The sequence below is a fragment of the Halichoeres trimaculatus genome, unplaced genomic scaffold (assembly GCF_033239565.1).
Source record: "Halichoeres trimaculatus isolate MK-OKI-2021-1 unplaced genomic scaffold, fHalTri1.1 fHalTri1_scaffold_5, whole genome shotgun sequence".
NCBI classification, from domain to species: Eukaryota; Metazoa; Chordata; class Actinopteri; order Labriformes; family Labridae; genus Halichoeres; species Halichoeres trimaculatus.
Genome location: NW_027437183.1, coordinates 4,014,344 through 4,034,507, shown reverse-complemented (window position 1 = coordinate 4,034,507; position 20,164 = coordinate 4,014,344). Strand labels below are relative to the sequence as shown.

At 41.8% G+C, this 20,164-nt stretch overlaps 2 protein-coding genes across 2 annotated transcripts; one reads left to right on the top strand and one right to left on the bottom strand.

The window, feature by feature from the left end:
* Positions 1–29: 29 nt before the first annotated feature.
* Positions 30–12,536, bottom strand: LOC141790140 (uncharacterized). The gene is made up of 16 exons (XM_074669808.1): positions 12,309–12,536; positions 9,540–10,825; positions 9,383–9,472; positions 5,618–5,873; positions 5,191–5,519; positions 4,962–5,105; positions 4,769–4,883; positions 4,615–4,686; positions 4,400–4,540; positions 4,193–4,306; positions 4,028–4,101; positions 2,680–2,784; positions 1,279–1,394; positions 1,016–1,154; positions 532–652; positions 30–385 (listed from the first exon to the last, which is right to left on the bottom strand). Exons 1-16 carry the CDS (start codon positions 12,445–12,447, stop codon positions 297–299), a joined length of 3,330 nt encoding a protein of 1,109 aa, XP_074525909.1. The 5' UTR covers positions 12,448–12,536; the 3' UTR covers positions 30–296.
* A 201-nt stretch (positions 12,537–12,737) lies between these two features.
* Positions 12,738–19,116, top strand: poli (polymerase (DNA directed) iota). The gene is made up of 10 exons (XM_074669307.1): positions 12,738–12,998; positions 13,134–13,265; positions 13,350–13,514; positions 13,623–13,769; positions 14,909–15,145; positions 15,242–15,420; positions 15,502–15,593; positions 15,677–15,810; positions 15,947–16,167; positions 18,216–19,116. Exons 1-10 carry the CDS (start codon positions 12,905–12,907, stop codon positions 18,915–18,917), a joined length of 2,103 nt encoding a protein of 700 aa, XP_074525408.1. The 5' UTR covers positions 12,738–12,904; the 3' UTR covers positions 18,918–19,116.
* Positions 19,117–20,164: the final 1,048 nt, after the last annotated feature.

The window sequence follows — 20,164 nt, the reverse complement described above, 5'->3', positions numbered from 1 at the left end:
TGGTTGATTGGAGTTTCAGAGTCAGGAAGAAAAAACAAACAGTGCAGTCATTCATTGCTTTATTCAGCGGACATCCCACCCTCATGGGCTCATAATACAGTGATGACGCACAAATCATAGAACAGATGTGAACAAACGGGCTTCAAATAAAGATCAAACAAAGAAAACTCTCAAACAGAACTTCAAACTTAAAGAATAGCAGCCCTTTTTAGTCGTTAAAGCAAACAGAGTGACATCAACAACACTTTTTTCCTTCCTTTATGAGCAGGGTGAGGGTTTTTATGTCTTTTTTTATATCATTTTTTCAGTTTCCCGTCTTCTTTGAGCCTCCACAGCATGAGCTCCATGCAGGCTGCGGCGTCTTCTGCAGTGTCGTGGCCGCACACTGAGAGAAACATCAACAGGGCATGTTTTAGGAAACGCACAGAACAGGTTTAAAATATTATGCACACACACACGTTTGAGGGCTGATTATTCTTGATTGTTTGAACGGGAAGAGTTTGATGGCTGTTGTTGTCTTCGATGACCCACCGCTGTCTTGGATGATCCTCCTGAGGTGGTCTGCAGTGAGCTTGTTGAGGCTGAGCTTGTTAGGGGGGCCCAGACGGTGGGGGAAGACCACCGATGTGTCCACCACCGTCCCATGAAGCAACTACAGCGAACGGAGAGATGTCTAAGACTTCGATCACTGGGTGTTCATTTCCTCTTGCTCAATAAAATCTCAGGATTGATCAACAGACATGTCTCAGTCATGATTTGTCCCTGAGTTTGTGCTTCAAGAAAATTGCGAGTATAAAAATAAAAAGCCCATTGTCTTCTTTTGTCGTAAGAAAAGAAAATACAACAGCTAGATGATAAAATTTGCTTAAAGCTACTGAAAAGCTTTATTGTTTGTAGTGGGATTAACCTCTGTTAATTTGCATCCTAACCCTCCTGACCTTGTTTTCAAAAACATAAACAAACCAGGTTCACCCCAGATTAATGACTCTAAGAGTAATTTTAGAAAAGCAATCACCTTCAGGGCACAGAGGTCTGTTTCCAGGCTGTGTCCAATCAAAATAGTGTCGGCGTTTATGAAGCTCAATAAAGTCGCCTGCACCTCTCTGAGAGAAGTGTGCGTGTCCTTCACGTCGTCCTCGCTGATGCCTGAAAACCTTGGAAAGGGAACGTTACAGAGGCTGCTTTGTGGATCGTAAATACATGAGATACAGCGGTGATAAATTATCGGTTTAGTGTTAAGAGAGGGCTGTTATCATGTGTTTCAGGGTTACCACATACCTGGTGTTGAAGTCGATGACTTCAGTCTCGGGTTTGACGAAGGCGTCGTAAATCACCTGCAGTCTGGAGTTCACCACGGTCACTCTGGAGAGCTCCAAACCACGGATGGTGTAACACTGAGAAGACACAAGTTAATATCATAGACTGTAAAAGAAATGGACGTCATCTTGCTCAGGTCGAAAACTGCTCCCCCTGGTGGCTGGCTGCAGTATAGGTAAAAAAAACATCTCCCCAGTCATTCCAGATGGGCTGTGGTCAAACTTTAAAAAATTAATACACCTGGTAGAAATGTTTCTCACGTCCAATTGTTGTGGTGATTTGAAGATATTATTTGGCTTCCTTGTATTCAAGTCCTCTTTTTTTCTGAAAAGTTTCATCTTTTATTAGTTAAATTAAGAGATTAAAAATGAGGTTTTACGTCGCATTTAACAATGATTGACAACTGACGTTCTTGCATATTTTCTAGGGATTGTAAAATATGTTGGGAGCTAGAGTCAAGAAAAGATTAGACTATTGAAAAAAAAATATATATCTTTTTTTGTTGCCAGGCTACACTCAGATTCTCCCAGAATCCCTCACAGTCTCTACTGTACAGACTCTGGCTGTACAACTGCTTCAATGGTGGCGCCTGTGTTCAAATTTTGGATTAAAAACGCACAGCTCACGAAAGTTTAAAGGGCAACTCCGGTTTTTGACACCTGGACCTTATTTATAGGTGTGTGCATGCTCATATACTCACTCAGACAAACATCGTGCAGCTCGGAGTCCTTCAGAAGTTATTTAGATCCAGCTGATTTTAGCTGCACTTAGCGGGGGCCACGGCAAGGGAGCTTCAGCGCGGGACATAATCTCTGCAAAATCGCTCATTTCAGCTATATTTTTTCATCCATCGCTATCCATCGTTATCACAAACACACTCCTCTTCTGTTGCCATAGGTGAACACTGTCCACAAACGCACCACCAGTTTGCATTGAGTCGTGGACGTGCTCCTGTTTGTTGTTCTCGAGCCAGCTCTTCGTCTCTCTCCCTCTGCATCCTTCTTTCATGGAGCTCCTCGTCCGTGTTCTCAGGCTCAAACAGGTAAGGACAACCGTCAAACTCGAAGTCGTAGTCTGAAGACGGTCGACGAGCTGACTTTATGACAACACTGGCGATGGATGAAAAAATATAGCTGAAATGAGCGATTTAGCAGAGATTATGTCCCGCGCTGAAGCTCCCTTGCTTCAGTGCAGCTAAAATCAGCTGGATCTAAATAACTTCTGAAGGACTCAGACGATGTTTGTCTGAGTGAGTATATGAGCATGCACACACCTATAAATAAGGTCCAGGTGTCAAAAAAACTGAGTTGCCCTTTAAGTGCCCGGAGGATAGATTTAGGAACAAGAAAAAAAAGCTGAAACCATTTCACAATCCAAGGAGTAGACTCCGGGACAGCTCCTGTTTGAGGAATTTTTCTCAGCGGTTGATACGAATCCATCCAGGCTGAGCAAATCATGGACGTGCAGCTGTTGGACAAAAGAAAACATTATCAATAAAACACATTTTTGGTGGTCTGAGGAGAGATTGAAAGGCGCTGTGAGGACTACCTGGTATTCCAGGATCAGGATCAGTTCAAGACAATATTTTCCAGGTAGACTATCTGTTTATCGTTGCTCACAGCCTGGTGCTCTGAAACGTGTCTGTGACGTTAGTGAATCCTGGTCATGTCCTGCCAGTCATCTACCAATCAGAGCTAACGTAACCTCACTCTTCATTTTATTGATAGACTCTCAAGTTTGAACAGACCACTGCAGAATAACTGCTGACTGAGGGTTGGAATGAACATTAGCACAAACAGTTTAGCTCCTGTGTTAGCCTTTAGCTAGTGCTCTATCTCTCTCCTGTTTATCTTTCTTCTGCTCTTCTGTCCTTTTTCTGTCCAACAATTAGGCTCCAGTGTCCACCATCACTACAAAATTAATCACAGAAATTGTTTTCAGCAGAAAAAAACACAGATCCCTCTTCTCTCTACTAAACTTTATCAGCCGACGTGGTGTTGTCATGGAGACTTTAACGTGCCATCTTCAGTGATATTTTTACTATTTTTGCTCCTGTGTTTGTCTCGAGATCCTACATGTAACCATGGCTGCATGTTTACATGTGAGATCAGCTGTTAGAAGCCTTTTGCGTGTCAATGCTAACTGGTGCAAGGCCAGATGTCTCCCCACAAGGTGAGGAGAAGGAGGTGAGGACGACGTGCTGGTTCTCAGGTGTGAGCTAAGAAGTGATAACATGGACCTGTCCTTCCATCCATCGTTACTGGGAACGTAAGATCTATCTCCAATAAGATGGACGAGCTAGCTGTGCTAACCCAGCAACAGAGGGAATACCAGAAGGCAGAGTAGCATCATGCTATTCACAGACATAGCTAACAGAGCTAACACCAGACACCAACGCTACATTGGAAGAGCTTCATCTGCTGTGACCAGACAGGATCCAGGAGACAGAGACTGAACAGACTGCTGAAGAAGCTCAGTCCTGGACCCTGTGGAGGTGGAGGCTGGCTGACTGGACAATGATGGACAAGCTGTCAGCATCTATTTTCTTATGGAGCTTTTTGCACTTTCTATACACTTTCTTACTTTTGTTTTCTTGTTAGCTGCTGTGACTCCTCCTGAATTTCCCCTCAAGGATAAATAAAGTATTTTCTATTCTATTTAAACTCCTCACAGCTCCTTTAAGATTGGATGAAAATGTCTCTTTTCTAACCTTAAACACCTGACATCCAGGCGCTCCCATGACTCCCTCACAGCAGCTGTAGCGCGTCTCCACTCCTCCTGGCACTGTCAGGATTTTAATAATGTTTAGAAACATCTAAAAGAAGAGGCAGCTGTTGAAGAAACTCTGAATAATCTGTCATTGTTTAACCCTTACCTCTATTCCTGACGCCTTTTCCGTAGTGATAGTTACACTCCTCCGTACGGACGTGTTTTCCAGCCTGGTTCACAGAGTAGGTGGCCCCACATCGACAGCACAGTCTCTTCAAAGCTTTAAAAAGAAGAGAACAAGTCAAGGCTGAGCTGAGCTGAGACATGACAAAACAAAGTGCGCCCTCTGGTGGCAGAACACGAGGACACTCACGGTCTTTGACTCCTTTCTTGGGTTCAGTATAAAGGACAGCACAGTCACGTTTCTCTGGGTGCTGGAGGGGATAGTTGTTCTCTACCAGTTTCTCTTCCGTCATGAGATAATCCTTCAAGATTTCGTACAACGCTGCATCATCTGCAGGAAGACGTAAAGTCACTAAGAGCTGTCGATTAAAGCTACACAAACACAAAAGAGGAGAAGACTCGTACCGTTTCCTACGGTCTCCTGCAGGTTGAGAGGAATCCTGCCTTTAAGTTTCTGGTTGTTTGTTTTATTTTGATCTGAAAAACAACATTTAAACCTCAGTTTTCTGTTTCGTCAGCATCATTTGAGTGTTTCATTCAGATCAGAGTAGATGCTCACCTTTAGAGGCAGCAGCATTTTGATTCTTCAGCTTCTTCAGAGCATTCACAGCAACACTGAGGTATTTGAGTTTGTTCACACTCCGGTTGTACACGGTCTTCTCTTCAACAAGCGCCTGTGGATGATACAGAGAGCAGGAAGTGACATAAAAACTGTTCATCAGTGAGGAAACAGCTGAGTTTCACAGTTTTACCTTTTCGAAAGCTTCGTGGACGTTTGCTGAAGTTTTGAGGAACTCTTCTGTGAACATGTTGACGTAGCGCTGTCGGACGTCATGGGGCACTTTGTCTTTGGAGGCGTCACGCTGCTGCTTTGATTTTCGTTTCATCGGAGCAGGCTGAGAAGAATAAAATCATTATCTGTGGATTAAAAAAGACGAGTTACCTTTCAGTGAATGGACTGCTACACTTTCCACGTCTCACCTTTGTATAGGACTGAACGACTGCTTGAGGAGCAGGAGCAGCAGGAGCTGAAAGTGCCGCCACAGAAGCCGAGTGTGAGAAGCGTCTGCGTGCCTGTGCAGGGATGATCACGGGCGCCGTCGTGCGGTATCTTTGCACAGGAGTGAGCACAGGTGAGTTGGAGGTTTGTGTCACGGAGATGGGGGTTGTAAGCACTCGAGTCACAGGAGTCAACACTTGGCTGGGGGTGGAGGTCACAGGTAGGGCGACGGCGCCTTCGGGGAGGATGAAGCGCAGGTTGTTGCCCACGTTTATCACGGCTGTTTCCAGAGGAATGCAGCTCACGTAAGCTGAGACAAATGAGACGCATAGGGCGGTAAAAATATGCTTTAAACTAGACATGTCTGTAGTAAAAATGAAGTTATCCCGATGTTTGCTAACCACTGACCGTTTTGTTGGGGGGCCGGCTGCAGGTTTCCAGGGTTTGGCGTTAAAGAAGAAGAAGGAGGTGCACTCTGCATTTCTTGCCTCCTCTGACACGTGGAGGCAACAAAAGCCTGACCACCTTTGACTGAAGCGGTCAGAATCGAGGCTCTCTGCTGGATCTTGACGGCGATGGCGGGCTGGGACGGAAGTCCTGACACTGCAGGGCCGCGCAGGGGGACCAACACCTGAGGCTGAGGTCTGCTCTTTACAACAGACTGCTGAAGGATACAAGTTTATAAAGATTACAGGTCCTTAAATTATCATGCTTCTTTTTGTCATATCACTGGATTAGTTAGTCAGGGTTTCACTTTTAATAAGAATTAAAAGTTCATTTGAAGATGATGCACCAAATACTGTAAACACCAACGGCTCATCGGCCACTTTATTAGGCACACCTGTCCAACTGCTTGGCAACTCAATGCATTTAGGCATGTAGACATGGTCAAGACGATCTGCTGCATCAAACCGAGCATCAGAATGGAGAAGAAAGGTGATTTAAGGGACTTTGAACGTGGCATGGTTGTTGGTCTGAGTATTTCAGAAACTGCTGATCTACTGGGATTTTAACCCACAACCATCTCTAGGGTTTACAGAGAATGGTCCCAAAAAGAGAAAATATCCAGTGAGCAGCAGTTCTGTGGGACAAAATGCCTTGTTGATGCCAGAGGTCAGAGGAGAATGGACAGACTGGTTGGAGCTGATAGAAAGGCAACAGTAACTCAAATAACCACTGGTTACAACCGAGGTCTGCAGAAGAGCATCTCTGAACACACAACACGTCCAACCTTGAGGCAGATGGGCTACAGCAGCAGAAGACCACACCGGGTGACCCTCCTGTCAGCTAAGAACAGGAAACTGAGGCTACAATTCACACAGCAACACCAAAACTGGACAATAGAAGATTGGAGAAACGTTGCCTGGTCTGATGAGTCTGGATTTCTGCTCCACATTCAGATGGTAGGGTCAGAATTTGGCCTCAACAACATGAAAGCATGGATCCATCCTGCCTTGTATCAACGCTTCAGGCTGCTGCTGCTGGTGTAATGGTGTGGGGGATATTTTCTTGGCTCACTTTGGGCCCCTTAGTACCAACTGAGCATGTTTTAAAGTCCACAGCCTACCTGAGTATTGCTGCTGACCATGTCCATCCCTTTATGAGCACAGTGTACCCATCTTCTGATGGCTACTTCCAGCAGGATAACGCTCCATGTCATAAAGCTGGAATCATCTCAGACTGCTTTCTTCAACATGACAATGAGTTCCCTGTACTCAAATGTCCTCCACAGTCCCCAGATCTCAATCCAATAGAGCACCTTTGGGATGTGGTGGAACGGGAGATTCTCATCATGGATGTTCAGACCACAAATCTGCAGCAACTGTGTGATGCTATCATGTCAATATGAACCAAACTCTCTGAGGAATGTTTCCAGGACCTTGTTGAATCCATGCCACCAAGGATTAAGGCAGTTCTGAAAGCAAGAAGGGGGTCCAACCCAGTACTAGCAAGGTGTGCCTAATGGTGCAGCCACACCCAACGCGAATTTGCGGCGCGATTACATACAAAGTCAATGCAAAGACGCGTTTAGCCGCCGATTCGCCTCGGGCGGCGCGATTCGCGCGTTTGGCGCGGCGAGTTTGAAGCGTTCACGCGTTTGGGCGGTAGACGCGAATTCGCGCCAGTTCAAAATATTCCCCCACGACGTCATTGTTTTGACGACGTTGGGGGGCAACCGCTGCCTGCTCCGGCTCCAACTCCGCCGGAGGATGGAGGAGAAAACAATCTGTGTGGTGTGTCATCATCCAGAGTTATATGATACGACGTGTGTACTCTACAGAGACCGGAAAAACAAGAGCAGGCTTGGTTGAAAGTCTCTGAGGAGACAGGTTTTGAATGTAAGTTCTGAAAACATTTGTTCCCCGCTGGATTTGCCTGCACGGGCTATCACTGAGTCTGACTGTGTTTTCCTCAGCGGAGTTTTGAGCCTGATAGAGAGGAGGAAAGAGTGGAGCAGGGGCAGAGCCAGGGAAAAGATGGAAGTTCTCTGTTCTTCTCTCTTTCCTCCACCCCTTCATTATCCCCAGGGAGACCTCCGGGAACATGGGTCGGGGGTTCGGGTGGTCGGGGGTACGGGGGTCGGAAGTTCGGGGGATCGGGGATGAGATCGCAGGGAACAGCCAAGCAGGGCTGGTGGATTGCCAGGGAGAGGCAGAGGCATTGATTGTGATCGTCAAAGCTTTCACACACTCTCCTGTCATGCTTTGGAAACCACAGCTCATTGTTTTTCAGCTGCTCTTTTGGACTTTCGGTCTTTAAATGAACGAGCTCTCTACTCCGCATGCGCAGTACCGCGCATTCGTGTGTTCGCGCCTCAGCTTGTCAAAAAAGTCCAGCGGCGAGACTCGGGCGTTCACGCGGCGCGTGACAGGCCATTCGCGCGAGTAAATTCGCGTGTTCGCGTTTGGTGTGGCCGCGGCATAATAAAGTGGCCGGTATCATTCCAGAACACAGCACTATGGAACTCAGCATTCCGGAACCCTCTGTCACTGCTAGGCATGAAGGAGAGTTCCGGAATGCCAGGTTCCAGTTTGAGATTCACCAACCAGTGATGTCTGAAGACTTAGCAAGTATCTGTGTCCAATTTAGACTTAATGTAAATCATATTCACTCAAAAAGTTCAGAAAAATGCCTTTTTTTCCAAGTTAGAAAGAGACAGAAAGAGACAAAAAATACCTGAATTGCTTGAAAAGAGTAAAAACAAAAAAGCTAATTAGCTGAAAAAAGTGTAAGACAGTGACAGTGCTAGCAAGGTGTACCTAATAAAGTGGCAGGTGAGTGCAATGTTAATAAGGGCCAATTCAAGAGCAAAACATCATCTTTGGTTGCATATTTTCTACCCCCTGCTGTTCAGGGTAGTGTTGTGCGAATCATGAACGGATCGTTCAATACCGAGAATCACTTACTGACTCGAGAATCATGGTTCTTCGCCCCAAATGACTCATTTACTGACTCAGTACAAAGCTCACGGTAGCCCAGCCCCTCACTCACATCACGGGAGAATGGCTGGTAAGTAGAATGGCTCAACTCAGTGTATATGGGTCATTAACTCACCCACAGTATGACTCAAAGCACATACGAGTCACTCGCCAGCTTGAACATACGTAGCATTACTGTCTCAGTCCTGGTAAAGGTTCATGAGATCATTTTCCTGAATGCCAATTTGTTATGAGGATAATTCATTTCAAAGGAGGGGTGACTTTTTAATAACTGCTGACACTTTATTTCTATTTCACTATTGTTTAAGCTGTTTCCATTTATTTTCATATTTGTCAAGAGGCTTTACTTTACTTTAGATTTATTGTACATAATTATTTTTTCTAATGTTGCACTGTTTGAACTTTGTAATTTTTCTCAGTTATATTTATCGAATTTAATGCTATTTTAATTGTGAGTTAGAAAAATAGAAGTTTCTTTAATATATGTTGATCTTTCACTCTTTTTTCACTTTGGAGTGTATTATTTGGTCCTTTTCAGTCATTTCGCTGGTATGAATCTCTCTGAAATATAGATTTCTATGCACTTTCTGGGTAACTGACTAGAGTGACTCAAATGACTAATAAACCCGATTCACTTTGGTGAGTGACTCATTTAAACTTGACTCAGTAAAAAGAATCGAGTTTCCCTTCACTAGTTCAGGATAGAGGATAAGTCTTGTATAGGACCTCTTACCTCTGTGTTTTTAGCATCATGCGCTATCCTCTTCCTTCCAGCCAGCGGTTGAGGGTTAACATCCAGCTTCTCCCCATCGATGACTCCAGCCTGGAAATGAAAAGTCCTGTTAACAGTTTCCTCCACTCTGAATATAACGTGTGCGCACCGTACTCACAGAGACATCAGGCTGCTCCTCTCTTCCCTCGTTCTTGGCCTCCATGAAGATCCTGTAGCACTCCTCCATGGGGTCGCTGTCCGACAGCTCGATTTCTGAGAAGACAAACTCATCTTTCTCATCAGAGCTGGAATCGATGATGATAATGGCTTCAGCGTCTGCTTTCTCACAGGAGTGCTCAGCTGATACTGGAGGACTGAGCTCAGTCTGAGCCTGGCTGCTGCAGGAAGCCGTCTCTACTCGGTGTCTTTTCGGAGGAGGATGAGCCCGTCTGATCACTGTGTCTGATATCTGTCCCAGCGGCAGCAGCGAAGGTAAACGGCTTGTGTTGGGAGCGGGCTGATCTGCTCTCTGGGTTTGGTCAGTACGCTGTCTGTTTTTCAAACTTAAGCCGGCTTCGAGAGTTTTATGAAGAAGTGAATTCTTTGGCTGATTATCCAACGGCTGCAGAGGATTCATTTTCCAGAGGCTGCTCTGGTTTTTATCTTGCTGGTCTGGGGTTTCAGGACTTTTCTCATCTAGTGCCTCAGCATCCCGACTAAGACTGATTTTCTCTCCTGCTCCTTTCTCATTCACACCAGTCTTATGACTCTTTTCAGCGTTGCAGCTACGAAAAACTATATTTTCTTGAAGCTTCTCTGCAGCTCCAGTTTTTGCAAGTTCCAGCGGCAGAGAATCCAAAACGATCGTCTCATTAATTTCTATTTCTTCCTGAGACGAGGATTTGTCAGAATCAAGATCAACAGCTGCTTTCCTCTTCTTTTTTTCAGGAGATGAAGAAATAATAACCAGTTCGCTGCTTTTCTGAGAGTCACTGAGAAGATGTGGAGACGCCTGATAGTTGTTTGCTCTCTTTTGGTTGCAACAAAGAGCGTTTCTTGCTCTTTTTAAACCTCTCTCGTCTTTCACTTTCTGCTCTTTCCCTGACGTGCTGAAGGACCGTGGGTCAGCAGAAAAGTTAGACAGAGGGTCATACTCTAAATCAGTCCTTGGTTTTGAGTTGTCAACCACGTACTTTTTTGTTCTGGAGCTATTTTCTTTTGCCTCTGTGCGTGAATACAGACCAGAAGAACTCCTGTTGGCGTTTTTACCCTCCGTCTCAGACCTGGACACAGATAAACTTGGTGCAGTCTGGTAGTGAGACAATCTCCTTCGCTCCTGCTCCACCTCGTGTCTGACGGTTTCAATCTCCTTGTTGATTCTCTCTATCTGTTGGAGGCAGTCATCGTTGGAGACGTCACCTACGGGTGCTCCACAAACATCGAAGAGATTGTCATTTTGGACGGCTGTCGGGAAGAAGATTTAAAACAGACTCAGTATCTGTTGTATGGTGTAAAACTTCAAATGAATAATCTGTGAAAAATCCTGATGTGATTGCTTGAAGCCGAGTGATGATGTCCATAAGATTAAACTATTTTAAAACCGAGCATAATTTTCTCTCATTTCTAGAAAAATACAACTTATTTTAAATTTTCTTTTGAGAAGGGAATAAAAAAAATATTTCAATATGAAAACAGTGGGTGTTAGAATCTTTACTTGTTTTTAAAGCTCTACACAACCTGCTTGAGTTCACTGCCTGTAACATCAAATAATGAGCTTGGTGTGTTTTTAATTGGAAACTTCAGACTAAATTATCTTTTGATTAAATTTTTGATTTGGAAAAATTTCATTCGAGACCTGGACTGTATTGTCATTATGACCATTACTTTTACCACGACATTATTAACATCATTTTGGTTGTTTTAGTTTTATTCTAACATATTTCATTTTGTTACTTTGCTTTATTAGAATTTTTTTTAATCTTTTTTTTTTTTCATTTTAATTCATTTAAATTCTTTTTTTAAATTTGATTCAACAAACTTTATATTAAAAAAATAATTTGAATATTAAATATATATAAATAATAATATTTTGGTGTTTTAAATGAACTCATTTAATTTAAAATTATTTTGGTCTTTTTCTTAAATCATTCTATCTTAACCCAATGTTATTGTTTTTATTATTTTACTATGAACTTTATATTTCTTTAAATACTTTTAATTATTTTCTTTAAATTGTTTTAGTTTATTTCATTTTCTTTTCTTATTCTTTTTATTTATCACTTTTTCATAGTAACTTATTTAATGTATTTTAAAAAAAAAAATTAATCATTTCAATTCTTTGTGTTTTTTTCAAATCTTTATCTTAATTCATTTTTTTTTCATATTCTATACTTCCCCTTTTTCGTTGGAATTTAAGCCCTGTTCATTTCATTTAAAGTAGGCCTATTTAATTTTATTATTAATCAAGTCAGTTCGTTTAAACTTTATTTATATCACAGATTTTACAAGTTTCATTAGATCTTATCTTTTTTATTTTATTGCACTGACTTTATTCTATTTACTTATTTTAGTGTTTTACAACTCTCCTTGCATATTGCTGCTACAACTAGTCTTTCGTCCTGTCCTCTGTTCCTTGTATAGCACTCAGGGCTGTATGTTAAAATGTGTGAAAAGTGATATTTAAATAAAGAAAAATTTGAGTTTGAGTTAATTTCACTCAGCTATGAATCTTCTTTGATTAACAGACTGAACCTGGTGCGGCTTGGACAATTCACTTTGAAAGTTTTTACCTCATTATTCAAACCTTGTCTTAAAAACAGCAAAATAATGTAAAAGTCAGTCAAGTTTAAAATATGAGCTTCCTGTTTCAGAGCAATTCAAATTCACACATTAGTAAAAAAAAATTAATTCACAGAAAAGTGCATTAAATTGCCTTTTTAACACCAACCTGAAAAGCTGAATATCGACGATTTACGTGTGCACCGCATCTCAACGCCATGTTTGTAGAAGCAGTGAGGCCGCTCACAAACTCCACGTTTCGTTGAAGGACAGGCTGTGTCGGCGAACAGACCAGAGGACGGAAACATCGGTGAAGAAAAAAAGAGAAACGTATTTTCACTGCGGCGTTTTAACGAGCTACCGACCACCAGGTGTGTGGGATCAGGTCCAACTGACAATCATGTGACGTCAGCTGCGGTTGAATCAGAGGCTTTAAATAGACTCTGTCAATGGCGCGAAAACACTCCTCAAACGTTCGTCAGTATTTTTTCATTATTATTTCATCAAATGTATTTTATTATTTGAAATAATGGTTAATTCCCATAATAAGATGGATGAAAATAATTAAAATGTTTGAAAAAATGTTTCAGACCATTGAGATTCATGTGACAGTACTACCTCCGAGTCGATAGATGGCGCTGCTGCGCAATCTTATCCCTTAGTACAACGAAGAAGATTGTCCCATGCAGGCCACTTTACCTTCCTTAACTTTAAAAACAAAACCTTTTGCTTTGGTATTCAACGTAAAAACAATTAAAAAGAAAAATGGATACGAGCGAGGATGAAATAGAGGAGGATGAAAACGAGTGGAAGACTAGTTACGTGGATTCGTTCCCACGAAGCCCCGCTCCTGCTGCAGGTAAAGTATGAAAACAGGGGGGCGTAGGCTGGGAAGCTCACTATAAGTTACACAAAGTTTACTTTTGCATTCAGGTTTTGACAAACAAGAGAATCGTTTAATTTTAAGGTGTTTTCATTGCATGTAAAATCTCAGTTTCAGGCTCAAGCTACAGTAAAACCCCAGGACCAACATCTGCCCACAGAGTCATTCTGCATTTTGACCTGGACTGCTTCTACGCTCAGGTGGAGATGATAAGAAACCCAGCACTGAGAGAAGTCCCTTTAGGTAAATTCACTATGATATGTCCTCTCTGACAGGAACTGTTAACTGTCTCTGTACCATAATACCTTTACGTTTCTGCGTCATCAGGTATTCAGCAGAAGTACATCATAGTCACCTGTAACTATGTGGCAAGAGAGCTGGGTGTCACCAAGCTGATGTCTGTGACTGCTGCTAAAGAGAAGTGTCCTCAGCTGGTGCTGGTTAAAGGAGAGGACCTCACTCACTACAGAGAAATGTCCTACAAAATGACAGGTGGGATGGAAAATTTGGCTTTTTCTGCTTATTGTCATAGTTTAGCTAATGCCAGTCTCACTAATTTGTTGTTTGAGTCCTCTTTACCTTCACGTCTCCTTCCTGCAGAGCTGCTGATGTCCTACTGCCCGCTGGTGGAGAGGCTGGGGTTTGATGAAAACTTCATGGACGTTACATCGATGGTTGAGAGGAGGCTCGCACAGATCTCAGACCCTGATCAGATTTCATTCAAAGGACACGTCTACAACCACTCGAGTGAGTTACGTTTGTGCTTCTGCAGCTGGCTCATGGAAACTTAGAAGCTAAAACTTTTGCATTTGCATTTCACTTTCAGTTCTGTAGAAGATGGGACGTTTGGTTTCTCAGATCCTGTGAAAGAATTTGTGGGGTTAACTTCTTTAGGATTAATGTGAAATATTCTGAATACTGTGTGCCTGAATGATCTGTACATAGGGATGGAAATTGATAAGATTTTGTCAATGCTGATGTCCTTATCGATGCTGCTTATCGATCTGATTCTTTATCGATTCCTTTATCAATTCCTGTTGTGAATTTTCTTCGTACAAAAAGTGGCTTTACAGGTTTTTTGTGTCAACAACATTTAATTGAGTTTATACTGTAAGTGAATAAAATGTAATTGGTTCCTGAGTCTGGATATTACTGGGCATAATTATACAGAAACAGGTAAAAATTGCACATAATGTGACGTTGATGTACTGTGTTGTAATATATTAATAATTCAAGTAGGCCATCTAGTGTCTCAGAGTGGTTATAGCAATAGTTTAAGTTGTTTGGAACCTTTCTGTAGTTATAAAGTCAGCTATGAGCCTTTCATTAGCCTGTTAGCTTTTGACATTTGAAATTCTCAGTATTTTTACAAAGAGTTGATGTGATATGTTTCTGTGATGAAAGTTGAAATTCTATTCTGAAGCTGAAGTTATACTGATTTATGCTAACTGCTAGCATATCAATGCAGTTTCCCATATACGTTAGCATCAGGCTTGCGCTATTTTGTTATTTTGGTAAATAAGGTGATTTATTCCATTTTGAATTTACTGAATATGAATCTCCTGAGAGAGAGTAATGTTCGTTTCTTTATGAAGTCAGTTCCACAGTAAAACTTCAAGCTGAAAATCCTGGATCAGAGTTTTCTTGGGAAACGTTATCTTACTGCTAAGCTAAGACAGCTACAGCAGACTAGTCGTCGTAAGGCCCGGCGGCTCCGGCACAATGTAGAGAATTGATAAGGGAATCGTTAAGCATAAAGGCTAACGATATCGATGGATTGAACCATTCTCAACAGGAACCAGTTTTCGATTCCCATCCCTATCTGTACGTTTATCTCACATCAGAGCTATTAAAAGTCTAACTCCAGTCTGTTCTTTCTTTCTCAGGTGCAGATTTTGACGCCAGAGATCATCCACGTCTGGCTCTAGGCTCAGAGATTGCAGCCGAGCTAAGAGAGGTCATTCACAGCAAACTGGGCCTGACTGGCTGTGCAGGTATCGCCACTAACAAGCTACTGGCCAAACTGGTGTCTGGTGCCTTCAAGCCTAATCAGCAAACCACCTTACTGCCTGAGAACGTCAGCGACATCATGGGCCGCCTGAGCGGTCTCCGTAAAGTACCAGGTGTGGATCTTTTCTCAGTTATAGGGTTTTGGGTGAGAGGAAGAACATTTAACACCACATTAGAGTCAAAATTCAAGCATCTTTCTGTGTGCTTAGGAGTGGGACACCAAACTGCAAAGAGACTCCAAGCCCTGGGGTTGGTCAGCGTGGAGGACCTGCAGCTCTTCCCTTTGAATGACCTGGTGGGAGAGTTTGGAGCTCCCACTGCTCAGCGGTTGAAGAATCTGTCCCTGGGTGTTGACGACTCACCCGTCACTCCAACTGGAGCTCCTCAGGTACACGAGAATATCCTTAAAAAACAAATTCGCACTTCAGCTGAAGCGTTTCGTCATCTTCATGTCCCTCCATGTGTTCAGTCTCTAAGCGATGAAGACTCCTTTAAGAAAATGTCGTCAACCAAAGAAGTTTTGGAGAAGATACAGGAACTTCTGAGCAGTCTGCTGGAGAGGTGAGCTCCTCCTATCTGTTAATATCTTCATCATGGTGTTTTTTAAACTTCATTAACTGGACTAAACCTGTTTGAAAATGTAGGATGCACATAGATGGACGGCAGCCACAAACCTTCAGGCTCACTATTCGAAAATACTCAGCGACCAACAGGTGGTTTAGTCGGGAGAGTCGGCAGTGTCCAATCCCAAACCACATCGGACAGAAGATCAGCTCAGGTGAGTCCAGAGAGAAGGACATAAACCGAACCTGCTCAAACTCAGCTTTGAGATATGTAGAGAGAGGATCTTCAAAATCATGTTCAGTGTGTCTGGCTCAGTCAAACCACGTCGTATTTCTTTTATCTTCCTGCAGGCTGTGTTGAAGATGCCGTCCTCCAGCTGGTCCCTTTGGCCATGAAGCTCTTCCACAAAATGATCGACAGCAGCGCCGCCTTCCACCTCACCCTCATCAACGTCTGCTTCAGCAACCTGCAGACCAGAGGAGCTGCCGCCGGCGGGAGAGGCTCCATCACGTCTTTCTTCAGTAACAGCACGTCTCCTAAGAAGACACAGATCTCCTCATCACAGAGCCAGGTAGACGAGTCAAGGAAAATCAAAAAGTATTGAAAAGTGCGTTTTACATCCATTATACAATGGAAAAAACTGAAGACTTAGCAAGTGTTTTTGTCTTGTTTGCAGTAGAAAATGTCCTTTTAGGTTTAATATGAGCCATGTTCACCTGACCAGTCCAAAAAAATGTTTTATTTTAAGTTATTAAAAGACAAAAATGAGGTCTGAATTGCTGTAACAAGTTTAAAAAACCTGCCAATAGAACAAGAGAAAAGTTATGTGTATTTAGACATTGTTCTAGTTTCAAGCAAATTTTCGAGCAAATTTTTCTTGTCCCATCGGCAGATTTTTTTAGAATAGAATAGAAAATGTTTTATTTATCCCTAAGGTGAAATTCAGGAGGAGTCACAGCAGCAATCAAGAAAACAAAAGTAAGAAAGTGTATAGAAAGTGTAAAAAGCTCCATAAGAAAATAGATGCTGACAGCTTGTCCATCATTGTCCAGTCAGCCAGCCTCCACCTCCACAGGGTCCAGGACTGAGCTTCTTCAGCAGTCTGTTCAGTCTCTGTCTCCTGGATCCTGTCTGCTCACAGCAGGTGAAGCTCTTTCAATGTGGCGTTGGTGTCTGCTGTTAGCTCTGTTAGCCATGTCTGTGAGTAGCATGATGCTACTCTGCCTTCTGGTTTTCCCTCTGTTGCTGGGTTAGCACAGCTAGCTCGTCCATCTTATTGGAGATAGATCTTACGTTCCCAATAACGATGGATGGAAGGACAGGTCCATGTCGTCACTTCTTAGCTCACACCTGAGAACCAGCACGTCGTCCTCATTCTCCTTCACCAGTTAGCATTGACATGCTAAAGGCTGCTAACAGCTGAGTTCACATGTAAACAATGCAGCTATGGTTACATGTAGGATCTCCAGACAAACACAGGAGAAAAAACAGAAAAATATTATCTGAAAACAAAACCATTTTGGAGTCCATGACCAACAAATGAGCCATACAAAGTAATGATCCACTCCAAATACAAAGATGACGAAAAAGAGACGAAAAATTACAAGAAACAAAGAAGACAGAGCCACTGCAACGGGCATATATATATATATATATATATATATATATATATATATATATATATATATATATATATATATATATATATATATATATATATATATATATATATATATATATATATATATATATATATATATATATATATTTATTTATTTATTTATTTATTTATTTATTTATATATATATATGATAAAAACATGATAAAAACCACCACCAAATAATGGAAAGGAAGACATCAGAAAAATAAAATAAATAAAAACAATAAAAACCATTTAAACAGATTAAAACTACAAAATATATTAATTTAAGATCCTGTCCATGTACTGTGAAAGAAAAAAGTGAAAGGTAAAATAGAATAAAATAAAAAAAAATAAAAGCAGCATTTCAACAATTAAAACACGCTTAGCTCGAATCTCCAGTAGGCATAAAATCAGACATAAAACCATTGCTAAGATTTCACTCTTCTGTGTTTTTGATGTGTAAGAATGAAAAAGCATCTTCCAGAGTTCCCCATGGTTCTGTGTTTGGTCCTCTTACTTTTTCCTTTTCTTTAAATTAGCGTTACAGGAATCAGATTTTTGCGTCATCATATCATATTATTCAACTTATTCCCTTAGGTCATAAAACATCTTGAAGGTAGAAGCACAGACGGCTTAGTGGTCTAGGTCGCGCTCCATGAGGTTCACAGGCCTCTTCCCGCATGTCACTCTCCACTCTTACCCTGTTGCCTACTCTGTCCGCTGTCCTCCTTTATCCAAGTAAAAGCAACTTAAAAAAAAACATCTTGAAGGTGGAGATCATTCTGGGACATGGTCTGTCAAAATACTCAAACATATGAAATATTTACATCCCGTCAGGATGACTTTACGTGTGTCTAGTTGATGGAGGCTGCAGAAAAGCTGCTTCATTTTTCATTGTTCTAAGAAACAAACTTGTTTGAACACTTTTACATAGAGCACTTTGCCTTTCTGAGAAATCATTTCTGCTCCCCCGACAGGATGACTCCTCTCAAACCAGAGATCGTCTCTGTGCCAATCAGGAGACGTCACCGTGGACAGAGACTGTGGAAAGCTCCAGGGCAGCATTTCACAGCTGTAAAAGGAAACAGAGCTCTGTTGTTGGTGCAGAGGATCCTCTTCCTTTGAAGGTTTCCTGCAGCACGGTGAGTTTAGACTGCGACCAAACCAATGACACCATGTCAGGGCGACTGCCCCCAAATGTTGACCCTGAAGTCTTCAGGCTTCTTCCTGAGGACATCCAGAAGGAGCTGCTATCTTCTGACTCTCTCAAAAACGCTCCAACAACAGTCTCTGAAGCCTCCCACTCAACAGAAAACAAGACTTCACTTTTACTCAGAGGCACACAAAATATTAAGGATGTAACGGAGGCTGAGGACAAATTGACTCCATCAGTGAATCACCCTGCGAGTCCCGCAGGCCAGAGCTTATTTTCAGGAGAGCACGTCATGGAAGAAGAGTCTTCTGACTACCAGTTCCCGGGAAATGTAGACCCCAAGGTGTTTTCTGAGCTTCCTGGGGACGTCCAGAAGGAGCTGCTGGCTGAGTGGAAGCAACAGAGGCCTGTCCTGAAGACACCGCTGCCCAGGAAAGAAGGGAAAAGCTCGATGACCAGAGACAGAAAAGCAGCAGGAAAAAGCAGTCAGACGAACAATCTGTTCAAGTATTTCAAACCCAGTTAGACTCTTTATTCTGTTTCAGTGTTTATCTCAAAGAAGGTCTTTCATTTCTCATCTCTGAGTTCCTCCGAGATTCAAACAGGAAGTGACGATAAACATTTTGTTCTGGTTTTGGTTTTGTTAGAGCTGTTTTAGCTCTAATGTTCCACAGAATAAAAGGATGGACGTTTCAAATGAACGAGAGGGTGTCAAATAATTTCAATAAGCAGGTGATTAAAAAATCTGTAAAGTTTATCATCTGTTACATTAAGACCGAGTCTTTTATTGTGAAGGCCTGTCTGACCTGATGAGAAACAGACTCAGAGGATAACGTCTATTTATTATTGTTACGTTTCAGCATGAAATTCAATTTGTCCTCAGGCTTTGCAGGTCGCAGAAATACTAAATCTTATTTCATCTGAGACTACATAACTCAGAATAACTGACTATACACAAGTCATATCTAATTACAATCAGAGTCATTTAATATCACTGTAGCTGTGCCGAATTATCTTGCTCTTTGGAAAGGTCAGAGTATGACCACAGGGCTAAATTAAAAAGTACTTTCGTAGCACTGATTTGCAGCAAATAGAAAAGATTTATAGCAGCATTTTAGCAGCACTTTATCAAATGCTTTTTGTGTAAAAGGAAAAAAAAAAGAGGACCGAGTATGGAGCCAGGGGGAACTCCGAGAGATGCTTTTTCATTCTTACATGTCAAAAATACTACAAAGACTGAAATCTGTGCAAGCGTTTATGTCTGATTTTCAGTAATTTGTTTTATCAGACTTAATATGAGCCACATTCACCAGACAAGTCTAGAAAAATTCTCATTTCAAGATATTAAAAGACAAGAGGGATTGTAAAATATTTTCAAGTTGCCATAAAAAAGAAAAAAAAACTGCCGATGGTGCAAGAAAAATGTACTTGTTTCCTCTCTTGAAGTAAGAATTATTTCTTAATAGTTGAGACTAAACGGGTACAGCTTCAGGTTTCAGTTTTTGCTGCGCAGCACATCACTCAGATGCTTTATTTTATCAGAAAAAAAATGTCTTATTAAACTGACAAGCCACCCTGAAACAGCCACATTCATTATTTTGAAATATTAAAAGACAAAAGTGACACCTTAATTGTTTGTAAAGAGTGAAGAAATCTGCTGAGGAATAGAAAAGTAAAAAACTGCCTGTGGGGAAAGAAAAATGTACTTTTTACATTTCTTTAAGAAATAGGAATTATGACTTAATATCAGATTTTTTCCATCTTTGATAACTC